Source organism: Symphalangus syndactylus, chromosome 10, assembly GCF_028878055.3.
Source record: "Symphalangus syndactylus isolate Jambi chromosome 10, NHGRI_mSymSyn1-v2.1_pri, whole genome shotgun sequence".
NCBI lineage: Eukaryota > Metazoa > Chordata > Mammalia > Primates > Hylobatidae > Symphalangus > Symphalangus syndactylus.
Genome location: NC_072432.2, coordinates 108,017,937 through 108,044,834, shown reverse-complemented (window position 1 = coordinate 108,044,834; position 26,898 = coordinate 108,017,937). Strand labels below are relative to the sequence as shown.

The following is a 26,898-nucleotide window of genomic DNA, read 5'->3' as shown; positions in this document are numbered from 1 at the left end:
GTGACCACCAACCAAGTAGCGTACATTGTACCCATTAAGCAGTTTCTCATCCCTCACTCCCCTGCAATCCTCCTGCCCTTCTCAATCTTCAGGGACTATTATTCCATACTCTGTGTCCATGGGTACACTCTATTTAGCTCCTACTTGCAAGCGAGAACACACAGTGGTTAGCTTTCTGATTCTGAGTTGTTTTGCTTAAGATAATGGCCTACGGTTCCATCCATGTTGCTGCAAAAGGAATGATTTTTATATACTGTGGGAGTTAATTTTCTAATGTTTAGGATTTTTTAATATTTATCTTCATGAGTGAAATGGGCCTTTAATTTTCCTTTCTCATATTGTCATTGTTTGATTTATATATCAGGATTCTACTGGCCCTATACAAATAAGATGGCTGATATTCCTTTATTTTCTACTCTCTGAAATACTTTATAAAAAGTTCAGATAATATGTTTAAAAGGTTCAGATAATCTGTTGCTTGAAAGTTTGGTGGAACTTTCCAAAGGCCTGGTGTTTACTTTCTGTGAATATTTTTAACTACAATTTCTTTAAAATACTTTCCTTATCCTTAGTTATATCTCCTTTTTCATTTATACGATTATCTATTTGCATTTTCTCTTTTTATTATTGATCAATGATTATCTATTTGCATTTTCTTTTTTTGTCTTCAAAAGATTTATTAATATCTTCAAGTTAGCCCTTCTTATTATTATTATACTTTAAGTTTTAGGGTACATGTGCACAACGTGCAGGTTTGTTACATATGTATACATGTGCCATGTTGGTGTGCTGCACCCATTAACTCGTCATTTAGCATTAGGTGTATCTCCTAATGCTATCTCTCCCCCCTCCCCCCACCCCACAACAGTCCCCAGAGTGTGATGTTCCCCTTCCTGTGTCCATGTGTTCTCATTGTTCAATTCCCACCTATGAGTGAGAACATACGGTGTTTGGTTTTTTGTCCTTGCAATAATTTGCTGAGAATGATGGTTTCCAGTTTCATCCATGTCCCTACAAAGGACATCAACTCATCATTTTTTATGGCTGCATAGTATTCCATGGTGTATATGTGCCACATTTTCTTAATCCAGTCTGTCATTTTTGGACATTTGCATTGGTTCCAAGTCTTTGCTATTGTGAATACTGCCTCAATAAACATACATGTACATGTGTCTTTATAGCAGCATGATTTACAATCCTTTGGGTATATACCCAGTAATGGGATGGCTGGGTCAAATGGTATTTCTAGTTCTAGATCCCTGAGGAATCGCCACACTGACTTCCACAATGGTTGAACTAGTTTACAGTCCCACCAACAGTGTGAAAGTGTCCCTATTTCTCCACATCCTCTCCAGCACCTGTTGTTTCCTGACTTTTTAATGATGGCCATTCTAACTGGTGTGAGATGATATCTCATTGTGGTTTTGATTTGCATTTCTCTGATGGCCAGTGATGATGAGCATTTTTTCATGTGTTTTTTGGCTGCATAAATGTCTTCTTTTGAGAAGTGTCTGTTCATATCCTTTGCCCACTTTTTGATGGGGTTGTTTGTTTTTTTCTTGTAAATCTGTTTGAGTTCATTGTAGATTCTGGATATTAGCCCTTTGTCAGATGAGTAGGTTGTGAAAATTTTCTCCCATTTTGTAGGTTGCCTGTTCACTCTGATGGTAGTTTCTTTTGCTGTGCAGAAGCTCTTTAGTTTAATTAGATCCCATTTGTCAATTTTGGCTTTTGTTGCCATTGCTTTTGTTGTTTTAGACATGAAGTCCTTGCCCATGCCTATGTCCTGAATGGTATTGCCTAGGTTTTATTCTAGGGTTTTTATGGTTTTAGGTCTAACATATAAGTCTTTAATCCATCTTGAATTAATTTTTGTATAAGGTGTAAGGAAGGGATCCAGTTGCAGCTTTCTACATATGGCTAGCCAGTTTTCCCAGCACTGTTTATTAAATAGGGAATCCTTTCCCCATTGCTTGTTTTTCTCAGGTTTGTCAAAGATCAGATGGTTGCAGATATGTGGCATTATTTCTGAGGGCTCTGTTGTGTTCCATTGATCTAAATCTGTGTTTTGGTACCAGTACCTTGCTGTTTTGGTTACTGTAGCCTTGTAGTATAGTTTGAAGTCAGGTAGCATGATGCCTCCAGCTTTGTTCTTTTGGCTTAGGATTGACTGGCGATGCGGGCTCTTTTTTTGTTCCATATGAACCTTAAAGTAGTTTTTTCCAATTCTGTGAAGAAAATCATTGGTAGCTTGATGGGAATGGCATTGAATCTATAAATTACCTTGGGCAGCATGGCCATTTTCACAATATTGATTCTTCCTATCCATGAGCATGGAATGTTCTTCCATTTGTTTGTATCCTCTTTTATTTCATTGAGCAGTGGTTTGTAGTTCTCCTTGAAGAGGTCCTTCACATCTCTTGTAAGTTGGATTCCTAGGTATTTTATTCTCTTTGAAACAATTGTGAATGGGAGTTCACTCATAATTTGGCTCTCTGTCTGTTATTGGTGTATAAGAATGCTTGTGATTTTTGTACATTGATTTTGTATCCTGAGACTTTGCCGAAGTTGCTTATCAGCTTAAGGAGATTTTGGGCTGAGACAATGGGGTTTTCTAGATATACAATCATGTCATCTGCAAACAGGGACAATTTGGCTTCCTCTTTTCTTAATTGAATACCCTTTATTTCCTTCTCCTGCCTGGTTGCCTTGGCCAGAACTTCCAACACTATGTTGAACAGGAGTGGTGAGAGAGGGCATCCCTGTCTTGTGCCAGTTTTCCAAGGGAATGCTTCCAGTTTTTGCCCATTCAGTATGATATTGGCTGTGGGTCTGTCATAGATAGCTCTTATTATTTTGAGATACGTCCCATCAATACCTAATTTACTGAGAGTTTTTAGCATGAAGGGTTGTTGAATTTTGTCAAAGAACTTTTCTGCATCTCTTGAGATAATCATGTGGTTTTTGTCTTTGGTTCTGTTTATATGCTGGATTACATTTATTGAATTGCGTATGTTGAACCAGCCTTGCATCCCAGGGATGAAGCCTACTTGATCATGGTGGATAAGCTTTTTGATGTGCTGCTGGATTCGGTTTGCCAGTATTTTATTGAGGATTTTTGCATCAATGTTCATCAAGGATATTGGTCTGAAATTCTCTTTTTTGGTTGTGTCTCTGCCAGGCTTTGGTATCAGGATGATGCTGGCCTCATAAAATGAGGATTCCCTCTTTTTCTATTGATTGGAATAGTTTCAGAAGGAATGGTACCAGCTCCTCCTTGTACCTCTGGTAGAATTCGGCTGTGAATCCCTCTGGTCCTGGACTTTTTTTGGTTGGTAAGCTATTGATTATTGCCACCATTTCAAAGCCTGTTATTGGTCTATTCAGAGATTGAACTTCTTCCTGGTTTAGTCTTGGGAGGGTGTATGTGTCGATGAATTTATCCATTTCTTCTAGATTTTCTAGTTTATTTTGTGTAGAGGTGTTTATAGTATTCTCTGATGGTAGTTTGTATTTCTGTGGGATCAGTGGTGATATCCTCTTTATCATTTTTTATTGCATCTATTTGATTCTTCTCTTTTCTTCTTTATTAGTCTTGCTAGTGGTCTATCAATTTTGTTGATCTCAAAAAACCAGCTCCTGGATTCATTAATTTTTTAAGAGTTTTTTGTGTCTCTATTTCCTTCAGTTCTGTTCTGATTTTAGTTATTTCTCACCTTCTGCTAGCTTTTGAATGTGTTTGCTCTTGGTTTTCTAGTTCTCTTAATTGTGATGTTAGGATGTCAATTTTAGATCTTTCCTGCTTTCTCTTGTGGGCATTTAGTGCTATAAATTTCCCTCTACACACTGCTTTGAATGTGTCTCAGCGATTCTGGTATGTTGTGTCTTTGTTCTCATTGGTTTCAAAGGACATCTTTATTTCTGCCTTCATTTCGTTATGTACCCAGTACTCATTCAGGAGCAGGTTGTTCAGTTTCCATGTAGTTGAGCAGTTTTGAGTGAGTTTCTTAATCCTGAGTTCTAGTTTGATTGCACTGTGGTCTGAGAGACAGTTTGTTATAATTTCTGTTCTTCTACGTTTGCTGAGGAGTGCTTTACTTCCAACTATGTGGTCAATTTTGGAATAGGTGTGGTGTGGTGCTGAAAAGAATGTATATTATATTGATTTGGGGTGGAGAGTTCTGTAGATGTCTATTAGGTCTGCCTGGTGCAGAGCTGAGTTCAATTCCTGGGTATCCTTGTTAACTTTCTGTCTCGTTGATCTGTCTAATGTTGACAGTGGGGTATTAAAATCTCCCATTATTAATGGCCAGTGAGGAACAGCTCTAGTCGACAGCTCCCAGCGTGAGCAATGCAGAAGACAGGTGATTTCTGCATTTCCATCTGAGGTACTGGGTTCATCTCACTAGAGAGTGCCAGACAGTGGGTGCAGGACAGTGGGTGCAGCGCACTGTGTGGGAGCCGAAGCAGGGTGAGGCAGTGCCTCACTCTGGAAGCACAAGGGGTCAGGAAGTTCCCTTTCCTAGTTACAGAAAGGGGTGACAGATGGCACCTGGAAAATTGGGTCACTCCCACCCTAGTACTGTGCTTTTCCAACGGGCTTAAAAAACAGCACCCCAGGAAATTATATCTCACACCTGGCTCAGAGGGCCCTATGCCCATGGAGTCTTGCTGATTGCTAGCACAGCAGTCTGAGATCAAACTGCAAGGCGGCAGCGAGCCTGGGGGAGGGGCCCTTGCCATTCCCCAGGCTTGATTAGGTAAACAGAGCAGCCAGGAAGCTCTAACTGGGTGGAACCCACCACTGCTCAAGGAGGCCTGCCTGCCTCTGTAGGCTCCACCTCTGGGGGCAGGGCACACACAAACCAAAAGGCAACAGTAACTTCTGCAGACTTAAATGTTCCTGTCTGACAGCTTTGAAGAGAGTAGTGGTTCTCCCAGCACACAGCTGGAGATCTGAGAACCGGCAGACTGCCTCCTCAGGTGGGTCCCTGACCCCCAAGCAGTCTAACTGGGAGGCATCCCCCAGTAGGGGCAGACTGACACCTCACACGGCCAGGTACTCCTCTGAGACAAAACTACCAAAGGAACGATCAGACAACAGCATTTGTGGTTCACCAAGATCCGCTGTTCTACAGCCACTGCTGTTCTGCAGCCACCGCTGCTGATACCCAGGCAAACAGGGTCTGGAGTGGACCTCTAGCAAACTACAACAGACCTGCAGCTGAGGGTCCTGTCTGTTAGAAGGAAAACTAACAAACAGAAAGGACATCCACACCAAAAACCCTTCTGTACGACACCATCATCAAATACCAAAAGTAGATAAAACCTCAAAGATGGGGGAAAAAACAGAGCAGAAAAACTGGAAACTCTAAAAAGCAGAGCGCCTCTCCTTCTCCAAAGGAATGCAGCTCCTCACCAGCAATGGAACAAAGCTGGACAGAGAATGACTTTGACGAGTTGAGAGAAGAAGGCTTCAGATGATCAAACTACTCCGAGCTACAGGAGGAAATTCAAACCAATGGCAAAGAAGTTAAAAACTGTGAAAAAAAATTAGATGAATGGATAACTAGAATAACCAATGCAGAGAAGTCAGTAAAGGAGCTGATGGAGCTGAAAGCCAAGGCTCGAGAACTACGTGAAGAATGCAGAAGCCTCAGGAGCCGATGCGATCAACTGGAAGAAAGGGTATCAGTGATGGAAGACGAAATGAATGAAATGAAGAGAAAAGGGAAGTTTAGAGAAAAAAGAATAAAAAGAAATGAACAAAGCCTCCAAGAAATATGGGACTATGTGAAAAGACCAAATCTACGTCTGATTGGTATACCTGAAAGTGACGGGGAGAATGGAACCAAGTTGGAAAACACTCTGCAGGATATTATCCAGGAGAACTTCCCCAATCTAGCAAGGCAGGCCAACATTCAGATTCAGGAAATACAGAGAACGCCACAAAGATACTCCTCGAGAAGAGCAACTCCAAGACACATAATTGTCAGATTCACCAAAGTTGAAATGAAGGAAAAAATGTTAAGGACAGCCAGAGAGAAAGGTCAGGTTACCCACAAAGGGAAACCCATCAGACTAACAGCTGATCTCTCAGCAGAAACTCTACAAGCCAGAAGAGAGTGGGGGCCAATATTCAACATTCTTAAAGAAAAGAATTTTCAACCCAGAATTTCATATCCAGCCAAACTAAGCTTCATAAGTGAAGGAGAAATAAAATACTTTACAGACAAGTAAATGCTGAGAGATTATGTCACCACCAGGCCTGTCCTAAAAGAGCTTCTGAAGGAAGCACTAAACGTGGAAAGGAACAATTGGTACCAGCCACTGAAAAAAAACATGCCAAATTGTAAAGACCTTCAAGGCTAGGAAGAAACTGCATCAACTAATGAGCAAAATAACCAGCTAACATCATAATAACAGGACCAAACTCACACATAACAATATTGACTTTAAATGTAAATAGACTAAATGCTCCAGTTAAAAGACACAGACTGGCAAATTGGATAAAGAGTCAAGACCTATCAGTGTGCTGTATTCAGGAGACCCATCTCACGTGCAGGGACACACATAGGCTCAAAATAAAAGGATGGAGGAAGATCTACCAAGCAAATGGAAAACAGAAAAGGCAGGGATTGCAATCCTAGTCTCTGATAAAATAGACTTTAAACCAACAAAGATCGAAAGAGAGAAAGAAGGCCATTACATAATGGTGAAGGGATCAATTCAACAAGAAGAGCTAACTATCCTAAATATATATGCACCGAATACAGGAGCACCCAGATTCATAAAGCAAGTCCTTAGAGACCTACAAAGAGACTCAGACTCCCACACAATAATAATGGGAGACTTTAACACCCCACTGCATTTTCTTTTTATTATTCATCAGTCTGTTCTGAGATTTTTCTTTTCAAAGATTTTCTTTTTGAGTTTGATTTCTGCTTTAATTTTTAGTATTGTAGTATCTATTTCTTAGATTTATTCTTTTTTTCTAATTTCTGTGTTGGACACATAATTTCTAGTGGATTATTTGTACTATTAAAATTTTAGTTCCCTGAAGTTCATGTAGATGGGTGAATCTTGAAGGATTCCAACAAGTTTTGACCCAGAAAGGATCAGCGCTGAAGACATGCTCCCTCCCTTGCTGCTGCCAGCCCTTCCGCCAGAGGACCTGCCATGAGTGGTCATCTGAGGGGCAGTTTTCTCCAGGGGATGGTTTCAAAACAGGCACTCAGTGTTCAAATGTGCTCTTGGCTTAATTATTGATATTTTTATTTATTTTACTTGTATTTGTTAGATCAGAAAACTGTTAAGGTGTGGAACTGCTTGGACTGAGAGAGACTGTAATCCCTTATGCTTGAGATTAGGAACCTAGGTCACACAGCAGTTTAGGAATGGAGTTAGACCCAGGCCATGACACCTTATAGCCTGTGCACTTTTCACTCAGCCAAACACCTCCTCTACACAGGAGAGTATCATTTTATAAAGTGGCAAGTTCACCTGCATGACCCTGTTCAAATATGATTAACATACAAAGCTCCTTTTTGTAATTCCAGAAAATGCAATTGGGGGAAAGTAAAAACTGTGCAACTCGCTTGTACCACAAATGCTTTTGTTTTGTTTTTCTCACCAGCATTTATTCAATATTTGTCTGTGCCTACTGCGTGCCGAGGATTTATCCTGCAGCATTTTAACATGAACTTAAGGCTCACTCTGAATATTTTTCTTCTTACTTTTTGACTTTAGAGTAGAATGGCTTGCACAAAGGAAATAATGAAGACATCAGGGGTTAAATAAGCAAATAATCATTTATCTTTAACACTGTGGCGGAGACCCAATGTTGTTTCTTACAGTAAAACAATGATCTTCTTGTTTCTGAAGAAAAATAAAATCAGTACTTAAAAATGATGTATCCTGCATACCTTATTTTAAAGGAAGAAATATTTATCTTAATTTTGCTGAAGTCTCTTTTGTTTCCCTTATGGGCTCTTACTACCTTTTTTCAGAGATATGACTTGTATTATGAATTGGTTTGTATGGAGCAGAAGTTTCTCTGAGACTCTGCGTTCTTAATAGCCCCAAGAGGTGTTGTACAAGTTCTAAACATTCTGGGTTTGAAGCCAAGTCTTGGGTGGCTGTGTTGCTTTGCAGCTGTAGTTTAAATTAGAAACATTCTAGTTTACAGAGATCTAGATTTTTTAAAAGACCTTTATAGCATATAAAGAGAAGGTATTAGCCTCAGCTTACTTGATTCAGAATGAATTGAATGCAAAACGTATTCAGATTTAAGAGACATGTACCTTTGGGAGTGTTTATAATGAGAGGCAATTAATCATACTGTTAAGATAGAGCTTCCTATGAATTTAAATTTTATGTTGATTGCTTTAAATAAACATCTCCTTCATTCTCCCCTCACATGCCTTCAGGTGATCGGTTATGTTTATAATGTAAGTATGAAAATCCTGGTCATAACTGGTAATAAAACAACATACAGATTGCAAGCACTTCATCTGTGTTTTGATACAGTGTAAATGAGCCCATTCTCCCTACCTCCCAAGCATGACCTTGGTCCTACAGCTTGTCTTATTATACACCACCCACCCCATGCACACACAAACTCAGGCACACACACCTCAAGAGCACTTCACCGGGCTTCAACATTGTATAGCCTTACAGCACACTAGACTTTGGATTCCATTGAAAGACTGCAAGAAAATTGTTCCACAAGATGCTAATCCAGAGAACTTAACTTTTGAGTAAATACTAGAGCTATTGATTGACATTTGCATATGGAAATTTCCAGATGCTGCATGCTGCTTTGGGACTATTGCAGCCTTTCCAAATCCTCGCTTCTCTGTCCAGATGTTCATCCTTCACTCAATACCGATTTCTTCCCATTGTGATTGCTTGCAAACTGTTGACATTGGTCCTCTGGATTCTTCCCAAAGCATTTTCTCTCTCATAACTCCAAAAGAGTACAATAATTTATAAAGCTCATAATATAAACAGAAAAGAAGAAAATAGTGTAAAACCCTGGTTTTAAAAAGCAAAAATAAAAAGGTATGAAAAAAAGTACCAAAGTCTCTTAGTTCTTAGAAAAACGATGTAGAATGAAGAAACTAGAAGACATTTTGTGTTCGTAACATTGAGTTTAGTCTGCAGGGTAACTGAGTTTTAAAGGTTTTGGAGTCAGACAGATGTGGGTTCTAGTCTAAATTGTGGCTCACTTTACCAGTGTGACCTTTGCATCAGTTACTTCCCCTTAAAAATCTGTTTCCTCATCTGCAAAATAAGAACAATAGTAGTAATAATACCTGCAGCTAGAGTTGTTACCAAATTCAAACAGGAGAACAAATGTAAAGCTATTGGCACAGGGCAGGGCTCATAGTGAAAGCTCAACAAATGGTAGAATTTATTTATTGTTATACACATTAATAAAAATTGTACAGATGGTATGACTTGGTTTTCACTTTGGGAAATCCACTTTGGGACTTAGTTTCTCTAAAATGAAAAGGTTTGTACTACACATTACCTCCTAACATCTTTTTCTAGCTCACTGGTTACAGCTTGAATAGAACTAATAAATTTATATACAGACTGAAAACTCTACATCGTCTAGACTTGTGAAGGACTAGAAGAGAGTCTCAAGTTGCAGAACGTCAGAAGGACAATGACGTAGGTGAGGAAACAGGGATGGAACTTCTCATGACAAATGTCCCTTTTCTGAAGAGATTGAATATTAGAAACTCAGAGCCTGCCTGGTATAGGGTTAGATAAACATATATAGTGTTGAGCAATTAAGCAGGACGTGGAGACACTAGTTTATTAATGGATCAATTCATTTTTTGTACAATTAATAAATGAGCAAAAAATAAGCCCAACCTGCTTCATTAAATATTTATTTTCAATACATTTAATATCCTGCTTCATTTCATAAAATGAACATTTCAAGGTGGCTGAAAATGCTTTAGGCCAAATGAGATTGGAAAACCCTTGCCTCATGCGGTTCTGGGAAGTTGGACATAAAGTGTAAGCCAAGCTCCTCATTCTGAGGAGCAAGACATTATATGGAATATGGAAAATCACTGCTTGTTTTGAAATAGCTACTGTTTCAATTAGGGAGGAAAAGGAAAAAACATGGACTTTTGATCACATCTAAAAATAATTAGTCTTCAAAGATAAAGTACACCTACATGTTCATGATGGTGAGATTACAAAATAGGTCTTGGGGTGTGTCCCAACTGTGAACTCTGAGTTGTCTTAGCAATGAATAGATACAGGATGGCACTAGGGTACAGGAAAATAAATACTAGGAACACGTAATATTGTTAGCACTAAAATCCATCTGGCTCCTTCTACCAACTGTCCAAAATTTCATGTTTCTACTAGGTCTGGGAACCAAGAAAAACTCTCATGACTTTGTAAATATTGATGGATTGTTTTCTCTAATGCACTTCACATATTAGAAGATCAGTGAACCTCAGAAATTCCTTGTCCCCTGTTGCACCCAATTTATTATATAATTTTGTATGCTCTTGTATGTGAGTCTTAATTCCCAAATAATATCCACAACAATTTTATATGTTTATATTTTTGCCTTTTCAGATTTGAAGTTGAAGATTTTTCAGGTCATAATATGAAAATGTTGCTAATTTTGTTCCTCGTGATAATTTGTTTCCATATTTCTGTGAACCAAGATTCTGGTAAGGAAAAACTGGAAAGAATTCTTAATTTTGATTATAGAAAATAGATAATACACAAGTCTGACCTGTTTAAAAGTTACGAGTTTTGTATCACTTTGTTTTGACTTTGATGGTAGTGAGGGTAAGGGCGGTAGGTCAAATTCTTGGTGAGGTCACTCCGTATTCCTTTGAAGATCATTTGTTTCTGGATCTTATTCCTTGTTAATAATAGATATGAGAGCTGTCATTTTGTCCTGCTTCAACCCCTTTTAGGTCTTCTTGGAGGTTGCATAAAAATTCTGTTAATATTAGGCTCAGGCCTGGAAAAATTGGAATGTCCCATCCTAATTCATTTGTGTCAAAAGGGTGTCTTGGTTTAGTGTCCAGATTTGCTCCAAATTAAATTATTTGGCTGCTTATTGTGAAGAAAGTGCTTTTTCCCTGGAGAGAAAGCTTCATAGCACTGTCTTCTGTCTGTTGGCAATCTCTGTCCTGTGGACGTAAGACACTAGCACACCCTTAACCACCTCACCATCTCCTAAATAATTGGTTGTTGTCCAGAGCAACTTACATTGGCTTTTACAGCTTCCTCGAGGACACTGACCTTGGAAGCAAGTTTTGTGAAGACATAAACAGACTTTGCCCTGCAAACATCTTCCTTTGATGTGTCTGTAGGCCTTGAGCTTCTCAAGTAGAAGCCATGATTTTTCCTCCATTGTTTCATGGTTCAGACGTAGTGATGGACCTTATCAGACCCTGAGTCCACCTTATGTGCCGCTCATCTACATTTCCTTTCTCCACAAAAGATGTAGGGCTTCATTCATGAATAGAAAGTCACTGGTGGTCACAAATCAAGCCACCCACGGCAGGGCTCCCCTAGCAGTCTTCACAGGGTTTCAGGCTTCTTTTGGAGGAAGGTGTTGATACACTCTAACTTATTTCTTCCCCTGAGATGCTGCTGGCTGTATAATCACGAAAAGAATCTCAGAGTGGTTGGATTTGGGTTATTTAAAAGACAAGAAATTATTTTACCCATTATGCCTCGATCAGATGGCCATAAAGAGAATGAAATAACACACAGGGCTGCCAAAGCTGGTTTCCCAGCCAGTGTAGAAAGGAAAAGATTGAAGTTATTCTAATTTCATTAGAACTTACCTAGTAACCATTTTAGATAATTAGAATCTCAGAGTGAGGAAGTACCTTAGATATTTTCTAGTTGAATCTACTTATTTTAAAGAAGAAAAAACTGAGGCCCAAGTATATTGAATGTCTTGACAGAGCTCATAGAGTTAGCTGAAGGCAAAGTCAGGGTGTTCATTACTTGTTCCATCACGCTGTATTTTCTTAAACATACACCACACACATACTTCCCTCCCTACCCCAGACAAGAAATGGATCTTATGCTAAGGTAGAGAGAGCTCTGAGTTCAAACCAGCAGACCATTACTAAACAACAGTTAGTGTTAGAATCCAGTGATTCTATATCATGTAAAAATATAGTACCAGATAACTAGTGTTGAAGCTAACATTGAATGAAGCTTTAAAAGTTAAGCAAAGTATTACATTCCTATATAAAACATATTTTTAATGGAAACTAAAACTAGAATCCCTTTTCTAGCCCAAGATACATTGGTGCCATCACATTTTGCACATGTGAGAATAAAATTCACCAATTATAATACAATGCTCATTCATGTAATTCATCAAAAATATTAAGATATTTAAAATAACCTTGCAAGATTGACTATTCCATATTTTTATGATTTATAGATTTTTTTAAACTTAATGTGACTGTTTGGAATATAAAACTTATATGTTTTTAAGTTAATGAGATAAGCTGTTGTGTTGCTTAAATGAGAAAGGCCATCTTTCAGATTTTACCATTAAAGTGAATTTGATGGAGTTTGAGTTTCAATTAAAATTTTTATCTAGTTGACATAGTTGAAATCAAATTCCAAAAGCCAAAAAAACTACAAGAGAAAATTATCCACAAAAGGTATAAAACCCATGATTTTTTATTTCTCTGTTCATTTCTGTTTTATTTTTCCAGTCACTATTGTTAACCACTATCTATTTCTAATTGACCAATTCCTTGCAAACGTTATGTTTAATTTTGTGATCAGTTCAAATGAGGAGTTGTTTAAAAGAATCAGCCCAAGATACAGCTATTTCTTTTTCTTGAGAGAATGTGCAGTTGCAGGCTATTATTTTCCGTTTATTGGGAAGGTATTTTAAAAATAAAAAGGAAAGTACTTCCCCGCCATAGAGTTGGCATTAAATATGGCAGCAAATTTTTTAAAGTTTTTGGTTCGTTCATATGTTTGTGGTTTTGCAGGCCCTGAGTATGCAGATGTCGTGTTTTTGGTGGACAGCTCCGATCGCCTGGGATCCAGGTCCTTCCCATTTGTGAAAATGTTCATCACCAAAATGATCAACAGTCTCCCCATAGAGGCCGACAAATACCGTGTGGCCCTGGCCCAGTACAGTGATAAACTTCACAGTGAATTCCACCTGAGCACCTTCAAAGGCAGGAGCCCGATGCTGAACCACCTCAGGAAGAACTTTGGATTCATTGGCGGGTCCCTGCAGATAGGAAAGGCTCTTCAGGAGGCTCACAGGACTTATTTCTCTGCACCCGCAGATGGGAGAGACAAGAAACAGTTTCCCCCAATTCTAGTGGTCCTGGCTTCATCTGAGTCTGAGGATGATGTGGTAGAGGCTTCAAAGGCCCTTCAGAAAGACGGAGTGAAAATCATCTCCATAGGGGTGCAGAAAGCTTCTGAGGAAAACCTTAAGGCCATGGCCACATCTCAGTTCCATTTCAACCTTCGGACAGTCAGAGACCTCAGCATGTTTTCCCAAAACATGACGCATATCATCAAGGATGTAACAAAGTACAAGGAGGGAGCAGTTGATGACATCTTTGTAGAAGGTGGGCTTAGGATATGTGTGTAGGAATGATGATAAAATGCCTTTGAAAAATTGAAATGGGGAGAGGATTAAAATTCTATGAATATTCCTATCCCCAAAAAGGGCTGCATTTTCAGATGTTATGTACCCATATGTTTAAGAGAGTCCAGTGATTATGACCATTTTCAATTCAGTGAACCCCACAAGTCTTGGTTTTTCATGTTTCACTTATCTGTGTTGCCTGACATTCACAGACTTCTTGAAATTTAGGGATGCTTTCTCCCTGCCACCCAACTGATCTCTGAACTATTTCCCTGGGCTTTAGTTGCTATGTAGTTTTAGTACTGGTTCATTTAAAAGGTAAATTTGCTTCTAAAGAAATTCTTGACTCTTAAAACCACGTAACATAATCATAGGATGTTAGACCTAAAAGCAACTTCCAGAAGTCCAGATCCCCCTGTTTTTTTGCAAATAAGAACTTATATATATCCTTAGAAGTGATGTGCCTTGGCCCAGGGGCCAGGCTGTGACTTAAAGTCAGAGCTAGCAGGTCAGATATCCCAATTCCCAGCCATGTAGTTTCAGCTCCAGACTGTCTGGCTCCCTGCTGCCCTGTTCTGAATTAGTTTTCCCTGTGTTCTGCTCTGTGGCCAGACTGCTCTCCTGGTCTGTCCTCTTGTACTACTCTAGTAACAAGAATGGTCAAGAGTTTGTGATCATCATTCAAGTGAAGAGCAGGGGATAGCCAGTAAAAAACAATGTGTTCAAAGTGTACATGTCCAAATATGTTATATAGGAAACTCTCATTATCCCTGATTAAATCAGTTTGAATGAGCTGATATATATACTTACCTATTGATATTAGAGAATGTTTTCCTTGGGGTCATCTGTGAAACTATGAGTCCTTATTACTAGCATCATTCCCAAATAAAAGAACTGAAAATGCAATTGCTATTTCGTTACTATCCCTTAGGAATATTTGGACTGTAACTGCTGACTATAGTGTGGATGATGCTTAAATGATTTTAATATGATAGCAATGGCTATGATTCACTGAATGAATTTTATGTACCAGGCCCCATGCTAAGAATATTATCTCATTAAATCCCCATAACAACTCTATGAGATTAATATTATCTCCCTTTTACAGATGAGGAAATTGAAGCCGGGAGTTTAGCTAAGATGTAGTATTTGAACCCAGGTCTCTTTAAACTCAACTTCATAATTATTTGTCTACCTCCTTCTCTAAGTGCATAACTGAGCTCTGCTGTATGCTCTTCATGCCTTCTAATGCTCACCAAAGATGCTGAACCACCAGCTAAAATTGTGCTTGTTTATTTCTTGCCCACACAGCTTGCCAAGGCCCTTCTGTGGCCGATGTTGTGTTCCTATTGGATATGTCAATCAATGGAAGCGAGGAGAACTTTGACTATCTTAAAGGATTCTTGGAAGAAAGTGTATCTGCCCTTGACATAAAGGAAAATTGCATGAGGGTTGGCCTTGTGGCCTATAGCAATGAGACAAAAGTGATAAATTCATTGAGCATGGGCATAAATAAGTCAGAGGTTCTCCAGCATATACAGAACCTTTCTCCCCGAACTGGGAAGGCCTATACTGGAGCTGCCATCAAAAAGCTCAGGAAGGAAGTTTTTAGTGCACGAAATGGCAGTCGGAAGAATCAGGGGGTGCCCCAGATTGCCGTGCTGGTGACCCACCGAGATTCAGAAGACAACGTGACAAAAGCAGCTGTTAACCTCCGACGGGAGGGTGTGACCATCTTCACCCTGGGCATAGAGGGCGCCAGCGACACCCAGTTGGAAAAGATAGCATCCCACCCTGCTGAGCAGTATGTCTCCAAACTGAAGACCTTCGCTGACCTGGCTGCTCACAACCAGACATTTCTGAAGAAGCTGCGGAACCAAATAACACACACAGTATCTGTCTTTTCAGAGAGGACCGAAACGCTCAAATCTGGTAAGGTCGTCTGCTGAAAGAAGGGTTGTTTGGATTCTTTTTTTCTTCTTTTTCAAATATTCTGTATACAAAGTGGATTGGCTTGGGAAGATGTGGATGGGAAGGATAAGTTCCTAATTTTTTTACTTGAGCTTGAAAATATGAAGCCTAATTTGGGGACAATAAAAGCCATTGAGGTGTTGGCACGGGGAGAAGAGATTTCCCCTTTTAGTTCCTTTTTTGTGCAGCTTTAATTGGATTTGTTACTCATCCACGCTCCAGAATACCTTCCTTTGCTATTTTTCTCTCTCCTTTAGTCTTTCTCTCTTTTGCCTCTCACGTTCCCCTGCTCTTCCCTTTATTTCTTTATTATTTTTGTACTTTTCTCACCCAAATCATCTTCCCTCATTTCCAAATTCCAATTTAGAGAATAAACAGGAGTGTGATTTGAATGAAGAAAAAAGTAATTATGTTATTTGTTGTGGGGTACCATTCTAGCATCCACCAGTGCAGGGACAGAGACAGAGGGTGATGTATCTTATGTTTCATATATACACTTACACTTATAAATATTTTTATGTATTGGTATACATTTAGATGTGTATATTCTTCCATAAATATTTATAGCATATTTACTACAAATGTCATTGTCTCACTCGTGAATAGTATCCTTAGTTAGTTGACTAGGAGTGGGTAAGGAGTAAATAATTTGCTCAAGAGAGTTCATGTGCCCACGATGTCCAGTTAAATACCTTCTCCATTTCCAAACACACTACTTGACTTTTTGCTAAGCAGTTATTTACTAATGTGTGAAGTGTCTTGTAAAAAGCAGCTTCAAATTTTTTAAATCTCCTACTATATTCAGATTTATCCTGATTCATGGCAGAGAATTAGGGCAATAGTCTTAAAATGTCAGAAGCGATTCATTTGGCTGAAGGGATGTTAAGATTCCCCCATTTTAAGCTAACAAAGCATGTATTTTAAGCCCAGAAGCTGTTTCCCATTTTTCTGTCTGAAGAGGTTCATGTTTGTTCTTTCCATCTGCTCTCATTTCTTCTTCATGCTTGCTCAAATGCCGCATGCAACTTATTGATTCCTTTTTAGGTTGTGTGGACACTGAGGAAGCAGACATCTATCTGCTTATTGATGGCTCAGGGAGCACCCGGGCCACAGATTTCCATGAAATGAAGACCTTCCTGTCAGCGGTGGTAGGGATGTTCAACATTGCTCCCCATAAGGTGCGGGTTGGGGCCGTTCAGTATGCTGACAGCTGGGACTTGGAATTTGAGATCAATAAATACTCCAACAGGCAGGATTTGGGAAAGGCCATTGAGAATATCAGGCAGTTGGGTGGGAATACAAACACAGGTGCAGCACTGAATTTCACACTGAGTCTGTTGCAAAAAGCAAAGAAGCAGCGAGGAAACAAAGTTCCATGCCACCTTGTTGTCCTGACAAATGGCATGTCCAAGGATAGCATCTTGGAGCCTGCAAACAGACTGAGAGAAGAGCACATCCGAGTTTATGCTATCGGGGTCAAGGAGGCCAACCAAACACAGCTGCGAGAAATTGCAGGAGAGGAAAAGAGAGTGTATTACGTGCATGACTTTGATGCATTGAAAGACATAAGAAACCAAGTTGTTCAAGAAATCTGTGCTGAAGAAGGTAAGAGAAATCGTGGCTTTACCTACTGACCTTCACTTGCAAATTGCCGTCCTGGCAATAATTGACATTGCTGGTTTAGAAAAACAACATAAATTACTAAGTTGAGATTTGTTGACTTGTGTAACTGTGTTCTCTAGAACAAAGCTAAGAGCCCATTATACTGTTGTTCTAAATAATATCTGAAGCATAAGAGAAATATTTGGAGGAATTTCCCTAATAAGTATTAATTAGCTTCCTCTCACAATTTCTTGCCAGGATAGATATATGAGTGTACACCACACGTGTAATATGATAAAATGATTTCAGATTGTAGGAGTACTTCAGGTTTATTTGAATGTCTTTTTATACAGCTTTTATGAAATCTTTTAGAGCTATATCATTTAGAGCTCCTGTTTTCAACCAGGAGTGATTTTACACCCTTAGAGGTTATTTGTCAATGCCTAGAGACATTTCTGATGGTCATAACTGGAGGGTGCTCCTGTCATCTAAGAGGTAGAGGTCAGGGATACTGCAAAGCATTTTACAGTATCCTACAACGCACACACTTGGCACAGTAAAAATGATGCCCAAGATGTCAATGGTGCTGAGGTTGAGTAGCCATGAGTTATGTATTTAAGCAAGTTACTGAATAACAGATAGAATATTCTCACTTTTATTGTCTTCTATGCTTTATTTACTACTAATTATTACTAAGTACACACTTCAATATAAAATTATTTGTGTTTTGGATTTTCCTGTTTACTCTGAACTTTTTACATGTAGCTGACTTGAATAAACATCACAGTTTTTCCTATGCAGCTTGCAAAGAGATGAAAGCTGACATTATGTTTCTGGTGGACAGTTCTGGAAGTATAGGACCTGAAAACTTCAGCAAAATGAAAACATTTATGAAAAACCTGGTGAGCAAGTCTCAGATTGGACCAGATCGGGTGCAAATTGGTGTAGTCCAGTTCAGCGACATCAATAAGGAAGAGTTTCAGCTCAACAGATTCATGTCCCAAAGCGACATTTCAAATGCAATAGACCAAATGGCTCACATTGGACAAACCACCCTGACTGGTAGTGCCCTGAGCTTTGTGTCTCAGTACTTCAGCCCCACCAAGGGCGCCCGGCCCAACATCAGAAAGTTTCTCATCCTCATCACGGATGGTGAAGCTCAGGACATAGTAAAGGAACCAGCGGTAGCGCTTCGGCAGGAAGGTGTAATCATCTATTCTGTGGGAGTGTTTGGCTCCAATGTCACCCAGCTTGAGGAGATCAGTGGCAGGCCCGAGATGGTTTTTTATGTTGAGAATTTTGACATTCTGCAGCGCATTGAAGATGATCTTGTTTTTGGAATATGCAGCCCCCGTGAAGGTAGGCATGGGCGTACTCACTAGCAGGACTATCCGAACAACAGATGTCTTTTTTAGTCTCTATTTCTTGAATTTAATTCTATTTACATATTGTAAACTTTTGGTTTAATTGAAATGTTTCTCCTAGTGGCTTTGACCTGTTGAATTAAACAGACAGGAAGAGTTTTGGTTTACCTAGACCCATTCCCATTTGTAGGTAAATAGCACTACAGTGATGAATCTCCATTTAAGAAAAATGGTATCATACCAGTTCTTAGATCAGGTTCCCTAGAAGCAGAAGTTAAGTCAGGGGCTCTTTGGAAGTGATTTATTGAGGAGGTACTTTCAGAAGGGGTATAGGAAACAGGTCAGGGCATGGGTAGGAACTGAACAAGGAAATCACCTTAGCTGGAGTCTAGTTTGGCCTGATCCCTTGGGGAGCTCCAGACCATGAATTACAGAGCTGGTCCTACCTTGAGGCGAGGGGCTCAGCCTTGTGTACCCTGTGTCACTGGGCTACGTGTGGGTTGCTGAGGCAGGCCTGGCATTTATCCTCCTGGGCAAGGTGGCTCCTCTTTGACCTACACGTCTACTATATATGGTGCTTATTTTTGCAATTTCTACAGACCAATACTTGTATCAAATGAGATAATGTTTGTGAAAACACTTTGATAGTTATTAAATTTTATAAAGGAGGAATATAGTAAGAGGACTTGAGCAATGGTTGCTTCAAAGGAAGTACCACTGTCTTCCCATGAAACTGCAGAGTAATGGAAATGATCAAAAGTAATGGAAATGTAGAGTAATGGAAATGATCAAATAAAAGCTCAGCAAATATAAGGGGCCGATTTATACGTGACCCATAGGACTTGATGACAGAGGCATTCTGAAAATGAAGGACATAGATGTTCATGGAGTTTAAAGGGAAGAGAGGAACATTGTTTGCTTATTCAAATAACAGTTCTGTTCAACTCCCACTGGAAGGTTTGGTGCTCATGATCTGTATTTTGTAGAAAAAGAGTACACCTGGTTTCTATTTCCTGGTAATTTCGCCCAGAACAAATATGAACTTTCTGAAGCATTCTGACACTGAGTAATCTATCCCCAGTCTCCTGGGTAATCCAAGCAGGCTTCCCAGGCAGTCAAAGACCACGGGGACATAGTTCTTCTACATAAATTCCCAAATAGAGCCAGCCTTAGTTGGGAATTTGGTTGATGGCCCTGTACACATGGCCTGCAATTAGTGGGGATAAGTACAATGGCTCTAAGGTTTTCGACAGCCCTTACATAGCCAGCAAGTGGCTGGCGAAAGAAGAAAATGTGGCAAGCCTCTGGGGGGTGGGTGCTTTTTCACAACTCCATTTCTCAAGAATGGATGAGTTAATGTTTGGATCATACCTTTCTATGGCCTGTAGAGAGAATGTGCTACATAAGGACTAAATAACAAACCATCTTACAATTCCCCTTCTCCAGAATGGATGAGTTAGTTTTGGAACACTGCACCTTTGGAGGGAACATGCTACACATGGATTAAGAATTAATTGGGTCTTTCCTGCTTTTCTGTTCCATGGTGCTGACCTCAGATTTAAAAAGTTAATAGGAGCATCATGCTAGAACAGCTTAGTTGGACCAAGTGCGAAGTGGGCTTATTTCTATGATGAAACCCAAAAATGAAAATAGATGTTTCAAAAAAGTCAAAAAGTGGGGAAAAAGTAACTTTGAAAAGTCAGCCATCAGAGAATCATGAAAAATACAGTGTTGCCAAATTCATTTTCATTTGGTCATTTCCCCAAGGTTTATATTAAGAATACAAATCTCAAGATCATGGCTAAAATAAAAGAAAAAAATTTGTATAAATGAAAGCACATGTTGGAGAAACCACTTATACAGGAAAATTTACACAGAATTGGTTTTTTTGGTCCAAAGGTTTTAAAATTTTTTATTCCTGGCAATCCTGTGATGGTCACTTCACCCTGTCCTAGTCCCTGCAGTGGGTCCCCACTGACTCCCGCCTTATCTTACAAGCTCACTTAAGTGAGTATTAACTGTATACTTCCAGCACCAATGTATGTGTATTGTCCTCTTATCCAGGGAACTGACATTCTAATGCACAGCATGATCCCCATGGAGAGAAAACACTAGCAGTTTATAAAAAGGCTGAGGCGTCTCCCATGCTGTCCAAAGCTAATCCCATATGGTTTACCTTTCTCTTCCTCTTTCAGAATGCAAGCGGATTGAAGTTTTAGATGTTGTGTTTGTCATTGATAGCTCTGGCAGCATTGACTATGATGAGTATAATATCATGAAGGATTTTATGATTGGCTTAGTGAAAAAAGCTGATGTGGGCAAGAATCGGGTCCGGTTTGGGGCTCTGAAGTATGCTGATGACCCAGAGGTGCTGTTTTATCTGGAAGACTTTGGCACAAAACTGGAGGTAATTTCAGTGCTCCAGAATGACCAAGCCATGGGTGGCAATACTTATACTGCTGAGGCACTGGGCTTCTCAGACCACATGTTCACTGAAGCCCGGGGCAGCCGCCTGAACAAGGGAGTCCCCCAAGTCCTCATTGTGATCACCGATGGGGAATCCCATGATGCTGATAAACTCAATGCCACGGCAAAGGCCTTGCGGGACAAAGGCATTATTGTCCTGGCTGTGGGGATTGCTGGTGCCAATCCCCTGGAGCTGTTAGCCATGGCAGGATCAAGCGACAAGTACTTCTTCGTGGAGACTTTTGGAGGTCTGAAGGGAATATTTTCAGATGTGACAGCCAGTGTCTGCAACTCTTCAAGAGTAGGTAAGTTTTGCCAACTAAGTTTTTCCTAATTATTAGCAGAGGGACAAATGAGAGAGAAAGCAAAGCAATGGCTCTCAGGAACGAGTTTTCCAGAGAGGGAGAGAAGGAGCTCTAATTGTTTCACAGGACTTTCTATATTATAAAATCTCAGGGTTGGAAAGACCTCAGGGATATTTCATTCAGACTCCTCCCCAAAGAGAGATACTTTCTGCAGCATTCCTGATCACTTCTTCCTAAACTCTACTAATGATGGGGAATTCAAAAGTTGTTCTGTTTTGTTTTGTTTTGGCTTTTTTTTTTTTTTTTTTAAGACAGGGTCTTGCTCTGTCGCCCAGGCTGGAGTGCAGTAGCATGATCACGGCTCACTGCAGCCTCAACTTCCAGGACTCAGGTGATCATCCTGCCTTTGCCTCCCCAAGGAGCTGGGACTACAGATGTGTGCTATGAGGCATGGCTAATTTTTTTTTTTTGTAAAGACAGGGTTTCACTATGTTGCCCAGGCTGGTCTCAAACTCCTGGATTCAAGCCATCTGCCCCCCTTGGCCTCCCAGAGTGCTGGGATTACAAGTGTGGGCCACTACACTTAGCTGAATTCACCAGTTTTGAACAGCCTTCATTAGAACACAAATGTGCTAACACATTTTTCCACCCACTAGTTCTTTTTCGTCTTTATGCAAGAAATCAAATTCTCCTCCTAAGAACCAGCTAGAATTGCCTGAAGTCTTCTTTCCTTCAGGCTAGAAGTCACCAGTTTCTTTGCTTATTTCAATTGTGACACAAGGTCATTTAAAATGTGAAGCCCAGTATTAAAAACTCTGTTCCAGCCTCAGAGGTTTCCAGTACAGAGCATAGTGGGGCTTCTATTCTGGCAGCTGGAGATTGCATTGCTGCATGTATGTATGTATTCCTTCCTTCATCATTTTACTATCATTTTATACTTTGGTTCAGAGAAAGATTGTTCTCTACTTAGTTTCCTGAGTATTTTTCCCAAGATGTATTTTACTAAAGATACTAAATGTTTTTACTAGATGAATTGCTATTAATTCATGATTCCAATATCTAGATATAGTAGTTCTTTTTAAAACTCATCTGACTTCTCTGGTTTTCCTAAGCCTTGCCTCCTTAGAATGCAGCTATCTTTTTCTTTCACAAAACTAATAAAATCTTTCTGGGTCTTACTGAAAACTGGGACAAATCTCTTCCTTCCTTGTAGCCATTGTCTAAAATTGGATCTATATCCTTCTCCAGTTCACTGTAGAAGTCGACATTGCTTTTTCATATTGAAAATTCTCCTTGGGACAGAAAAACAGTACTAGATTTCCTTTATTGAAATCTGAAACAAAGTAATTTAATAAGTTAACCAATTCCTAAAGGATTGATTTACCGTATTTCTTCTTATCACTTCCTTGCTTACCTGGACTTCAGGAATCTCAGACACCTTTAATATTTCTGAGGCTATGAAGAGAACTAAGTTCAGAGAGTGGTGAGATCACTGGGGAATTCATGGAAACGATCATGCTTACCAGAAAGCTAAGGAACACACATGTGCCAAGCATAACTCATTCATTGGCAGTGGTCTCTCATGTTCTTGTTTTATATTTGCTGTGTTAATATGGGGGAAGCATTGCTTGTTCACAAATATTTTTCTCAAATAGATATTTTTGCCTACATACAGCAGAAAGGGGCCGATAAAAAGGAAAACTGACTAGATATAGACCAAAAGGCATCCTTTTAAAACCTCTTCTCAATATACCCTAATGAACTAGAAAAATATTTATTGGCTCAAATGACCAGGCAGGCTAAGTCAACAATGTGAACCATCTGCCTCTTTGTTTGAATCCCTAAATGTATGTGTGTTTTGTTTCCTCTTGATGTGCTACTACTGTCATCGGGCTTTCTGGAAGAGCTGAGGCTAGGTTGTAGATGAGAACAAGTTTTCCGTAGCACTGGCCCCAGTTCTCTGGCATCTCAGAAAATAAAATGGCCTAATACCAAATCAACAAGCCAAGAGAAGCCTAAAAAGATGTGTGAGTGATTCATGCCTTGTACTGACTTTAAGAACTGATCATTTGCCTTTATTTCCTCTACAATTAATGTGACCACATGCTAGCAAAAGATAAGAAACCACTTTCAGAAATATTTCTATATAGCTGCAAACTTTTTTTTTTTGAGACGGAGTCTTGCTCTTTTCGCCCAGGCTGGAGTGCAGAGGCACAGTCTCGGCTCACTGCAAGCTCCGCCTCCCGGGTTCACGCCATTCTCCTGACTCAGGCTCCACAGTAGCTGGGACCACAGGCACCCACTACCACACCCAACTAATTGTTTTTTATTTTTTTTATTTGAGCCTGGGTTTCACCATGTTAGCCAGGATGGTCTCGCTCTCCTGATCTTGTGATCTGCCCGCCTCGGCCTCCCAAAGTGCTGGGATTACAGGCGTGAGCCACTGTGCCCGGCCTGTAGCTGCAAACGTTGAATTTACTCTTGGTGGATTAAGGAAAGAATAACAATCTGGGTTTTCTGTTGTTCCTTCTCTTCTTTGTAGATTGTGAAATTGACAAAGTAGATCTTGTTTTCCTTATGGACGGTTCAACTAGCATTCAGCCAAATGACTTCAAGAAAATGAAGGAATTTCTGGCATCCGTTGTTCAAGACTTTGATGTCAGCCTCAACAGAGTGCGTATAGGAGCGGCCCAGTTTAGCGATACCTATCACCCGGAGTTTCCACTGGGAACTTTCATAGGTGAAAAAGAGATATCATTTCAGATTGAAAACATCAAGCAGATCTTTGGAAACACACACATCGGTGCTGCACTCAGGAAGGTGGAACATTACTTCAGGCCAGACATGGGCAGCAGAATAAATACAGGTACCCCACAGGTGCTGCTGGTCCTTACAGATGGCCAGTCCCAAGACGAGGTGGCCCAGGCGGCGGAAGCCCTGAGACACAGAGGTATCGACATCTACTCCGTGGGCATTGGGGATGTGGATGACCAGCAGCTCATTCAGATCACCGGGACTGCAGAGAAAAAACTGACAGTACACAACTTCGACGAACTGAAGAAGGTCAATAAAAGGATCGTTCGCAACATCTGTGCCACAGGGGGTGAAAGCAGTAAGTATTTAGCAAGTTCTTCACATCGATTCCCTGCACCATCTTCTCTGGCATTTTCTTCAAGCTCCATTGTCATCCCCTGGGGCTAGTGGGAGAATTTAGATTTGTGCCTCCGGATTTCCAGTTGAGCTTTTCACAGTTATTAAATATTTGTCTTGACCTGTGGATTGAGAAACAGGGTGTTTAAAATCCTGTGCCCTTTTTTCTCCCTGTCTCCTGGGGGAGCACGCCTCCTTTGTGAGTGGGAATGCCTCCCTTCAGGTGTGAGGAAAAGGCCATTGTTTGCAATCTGGCTGGTTTCAGAGGTTGAAGAGCAATGCCTCAAAGAAAGGAAATATTTGACTGATTTTTGGTTGCTTGGCAATAGGGCCTATGAGGCTGCCAAGAGCTGTGGTACAGGTAGGTAAGAAACCTCTCTAGAGGTTTATATCTTTATTATGAAATTTTACTGCAGAAGTTAGTAAATGTCTTCTTTACAATTAGTGCATTTTGACACTTTTTCAACAGATGGAAGTAAAGTGTCTTAAAGGAGAAGTCACTTTTCCTGTTATAAAGGCACCTTATGGGTTGGTTATGATTCTGTATAACTACCCATGGTAAACATTAATCCCAGATTTCCACTCAAAAAAAAGTTGCAAAGTCATTAAGAGGCAGGTCTGAAGACAGACAGCCTGACAGCAGATCCCTGCTCTAAGGCAACTTGTCCCAGAAAAAAATGGCCAAACTTCTGTAAGTTTAATTTTCACACCTTTGAAATGTGAATAATAGCAGAACCTAGTTCAAAAGAACATTGTGAGGATTAAATGAGAAAATGCATATTTCAACTTTAATAAGCATAACACCTGGGATATAATTATAAAGTGCCTTCATTTTTATCTACCAGTGACCATTAAATTTATGAATGGGAGCTAGCTCTTCCTTTGCCCCTCATCACTTTCAGGAAATAAAAGAACCTTCTTTTGGTGATTAATATGTCCAGCTACAGGCTGCCTTGCTGTGAGAGAAGTTTCACCCAGTCTGGGGACTTTCACTGCACTCCCCATCTTCCAGGTGCTGCTCCATCTTACTAACCATAGTTTCTGGCATCTCCAGAAGGAGATACCTTCTAGTACCCTAGGAAAGGGGGAACAACTAAAAGGGTACAGGAAAGTTTTTAATCTGATGGCCCTTATCAGGAATTGGTTTTCTCTGACAATAGCCCATGTCTAAAGCTGGGTCCATTCATAGGTCCTTCAAATATTCCACCTCCTGCCCCACATCATCACCTCCCCAACCAAGCCACCTTTGTCTAAAGATCTCTCCACCACAGTTTTTTTTTTTTATTTTTTATTTTTATTTTTTATTTTTTTTTTTTTTAGGAAGGTAAGTTGTTCTCTATTCCAGAGTGTCCCTTATGCCTTTCTCAGCCTCTGGGCACCTGGTGATGCCTCCAGCTTTGTTCTGCTGAGACTTCTCTGCCCCCTCCAGGGGCTTCTCAGATGGGAGATCAAAGGAGCCCACAACAGCTTGCTCTTCTACTCAGCCGTATCAGCTCCATGGTCAACAATAACATATCGATTGCCCTAATAAAAACTGGGAATCACAGCCCTCCAGCGTGATTGCCTCTTCTTTGTAGGGAGGGCAATATGCCATCCTGTGTCTCATGCTTTAGAATTTCCAGGATTAGGTTATCTCCAGATTATCTCTGAAAGCCCCTCTCTCAGCTTGAAAAGGAAGTCACCCACTCTCCTTGCATATATGTGTGTATGCCTAATGGGAGAGCCCACAGCACATCAACAGCTCTCTCCAAACACTTTTCCAAACTGCAGTCTCAAACCTTTAATAAGACCTGATGTGCAGGTGAAAGGTTAAGAGTTCTGTAGTTGATTTGGGACTACTGACTCTCTAAGTCCTGCTTCACATACTTTGGAATGTATCTGATTACCTCAGCCAAACCTTCCACATTAATTTCTTGTTTCTTGTGAAATACTCAAGCCCAATTACTAGGCAGAAAATTCTCTCTGAACCATCCCGTTTCTATCTGAGTGTGATGAAAGAAAACCATGTGGAAAGTAAAAAACAGAAGTATGAACTCCAAGTAGTTAATGAGTTATTTTTTAAATAGTCATGAATGCAAAAAAAAAATAAGAAAAATACTCTATATTAAGATAAACTTGAGGTTATTACTCCAGCAAGGAAGAATGTGAGGCAGGCTGTGAGCTGAGGACTGATGAGGCTGGAATGAACACTGATAAAGCTTCAAAGGCATGTACAAATATATTAGGGGATGCCAGTTCTTTTTAAACTATAAATCTCAAAACAAGGAAATCAGACAGTAGCTGGGTATGGTTCAAAACAAACTGGACTTAAGGCCTGAACACTTGCTGTGCTTCTTATTAAAATATGCATAACTTTGGAGAGGTCACTACCATTTCTGAGTCTTAGTTTTCTGGTTTGTAAATC

General features: G+C 40.0%; 1 protein-coding gene across 1 annotated transcript in view; it reads left to right on the top strand.

Annotated features, from left to right (window-relative positions):
• Positions 1 to 10,645: 10,645 nt before the first annotated feature.
• COL6A6 (collagen type VI alpha 6 chain) overlaps positions 10,646 to 26,898 on the top strand; it is a 115,094-nt gene continuing 98,841 nt past the window's right edge. Inside the window, exons 1-7 of the mRNA XM_055295462.2 lie at positions 10,646 to 10,706; positions 13,020 to 13,616; positions 14,948 to 15,568; positions 16,652 to 17,212; positions 18,011 to 18,568; positions 20,769 to 21,344; positions 23,887 to 24,456. Of these exons, the coding sequence (XP_055151437.2) occupies positions 10,646 to 10,706; positions 13,020 to 13,616; positions 14,948 to 15,568; positions 16,652 to 17,212; positions 18,011 to 18,568; positions 20,769 to 21,344; positions 23,887 to 24,456 (3,544 nt within the window). The remainder of the gene's footprint in view (positions 10,707 to 13,019; positions 13,617 to 14,947; positions 15,569 to 16,651; positions 17,213 to 18,010; positions 18,569 to 20,768; positions 21,345 to 23,886; positions 24,457 to 26,898) is intronic.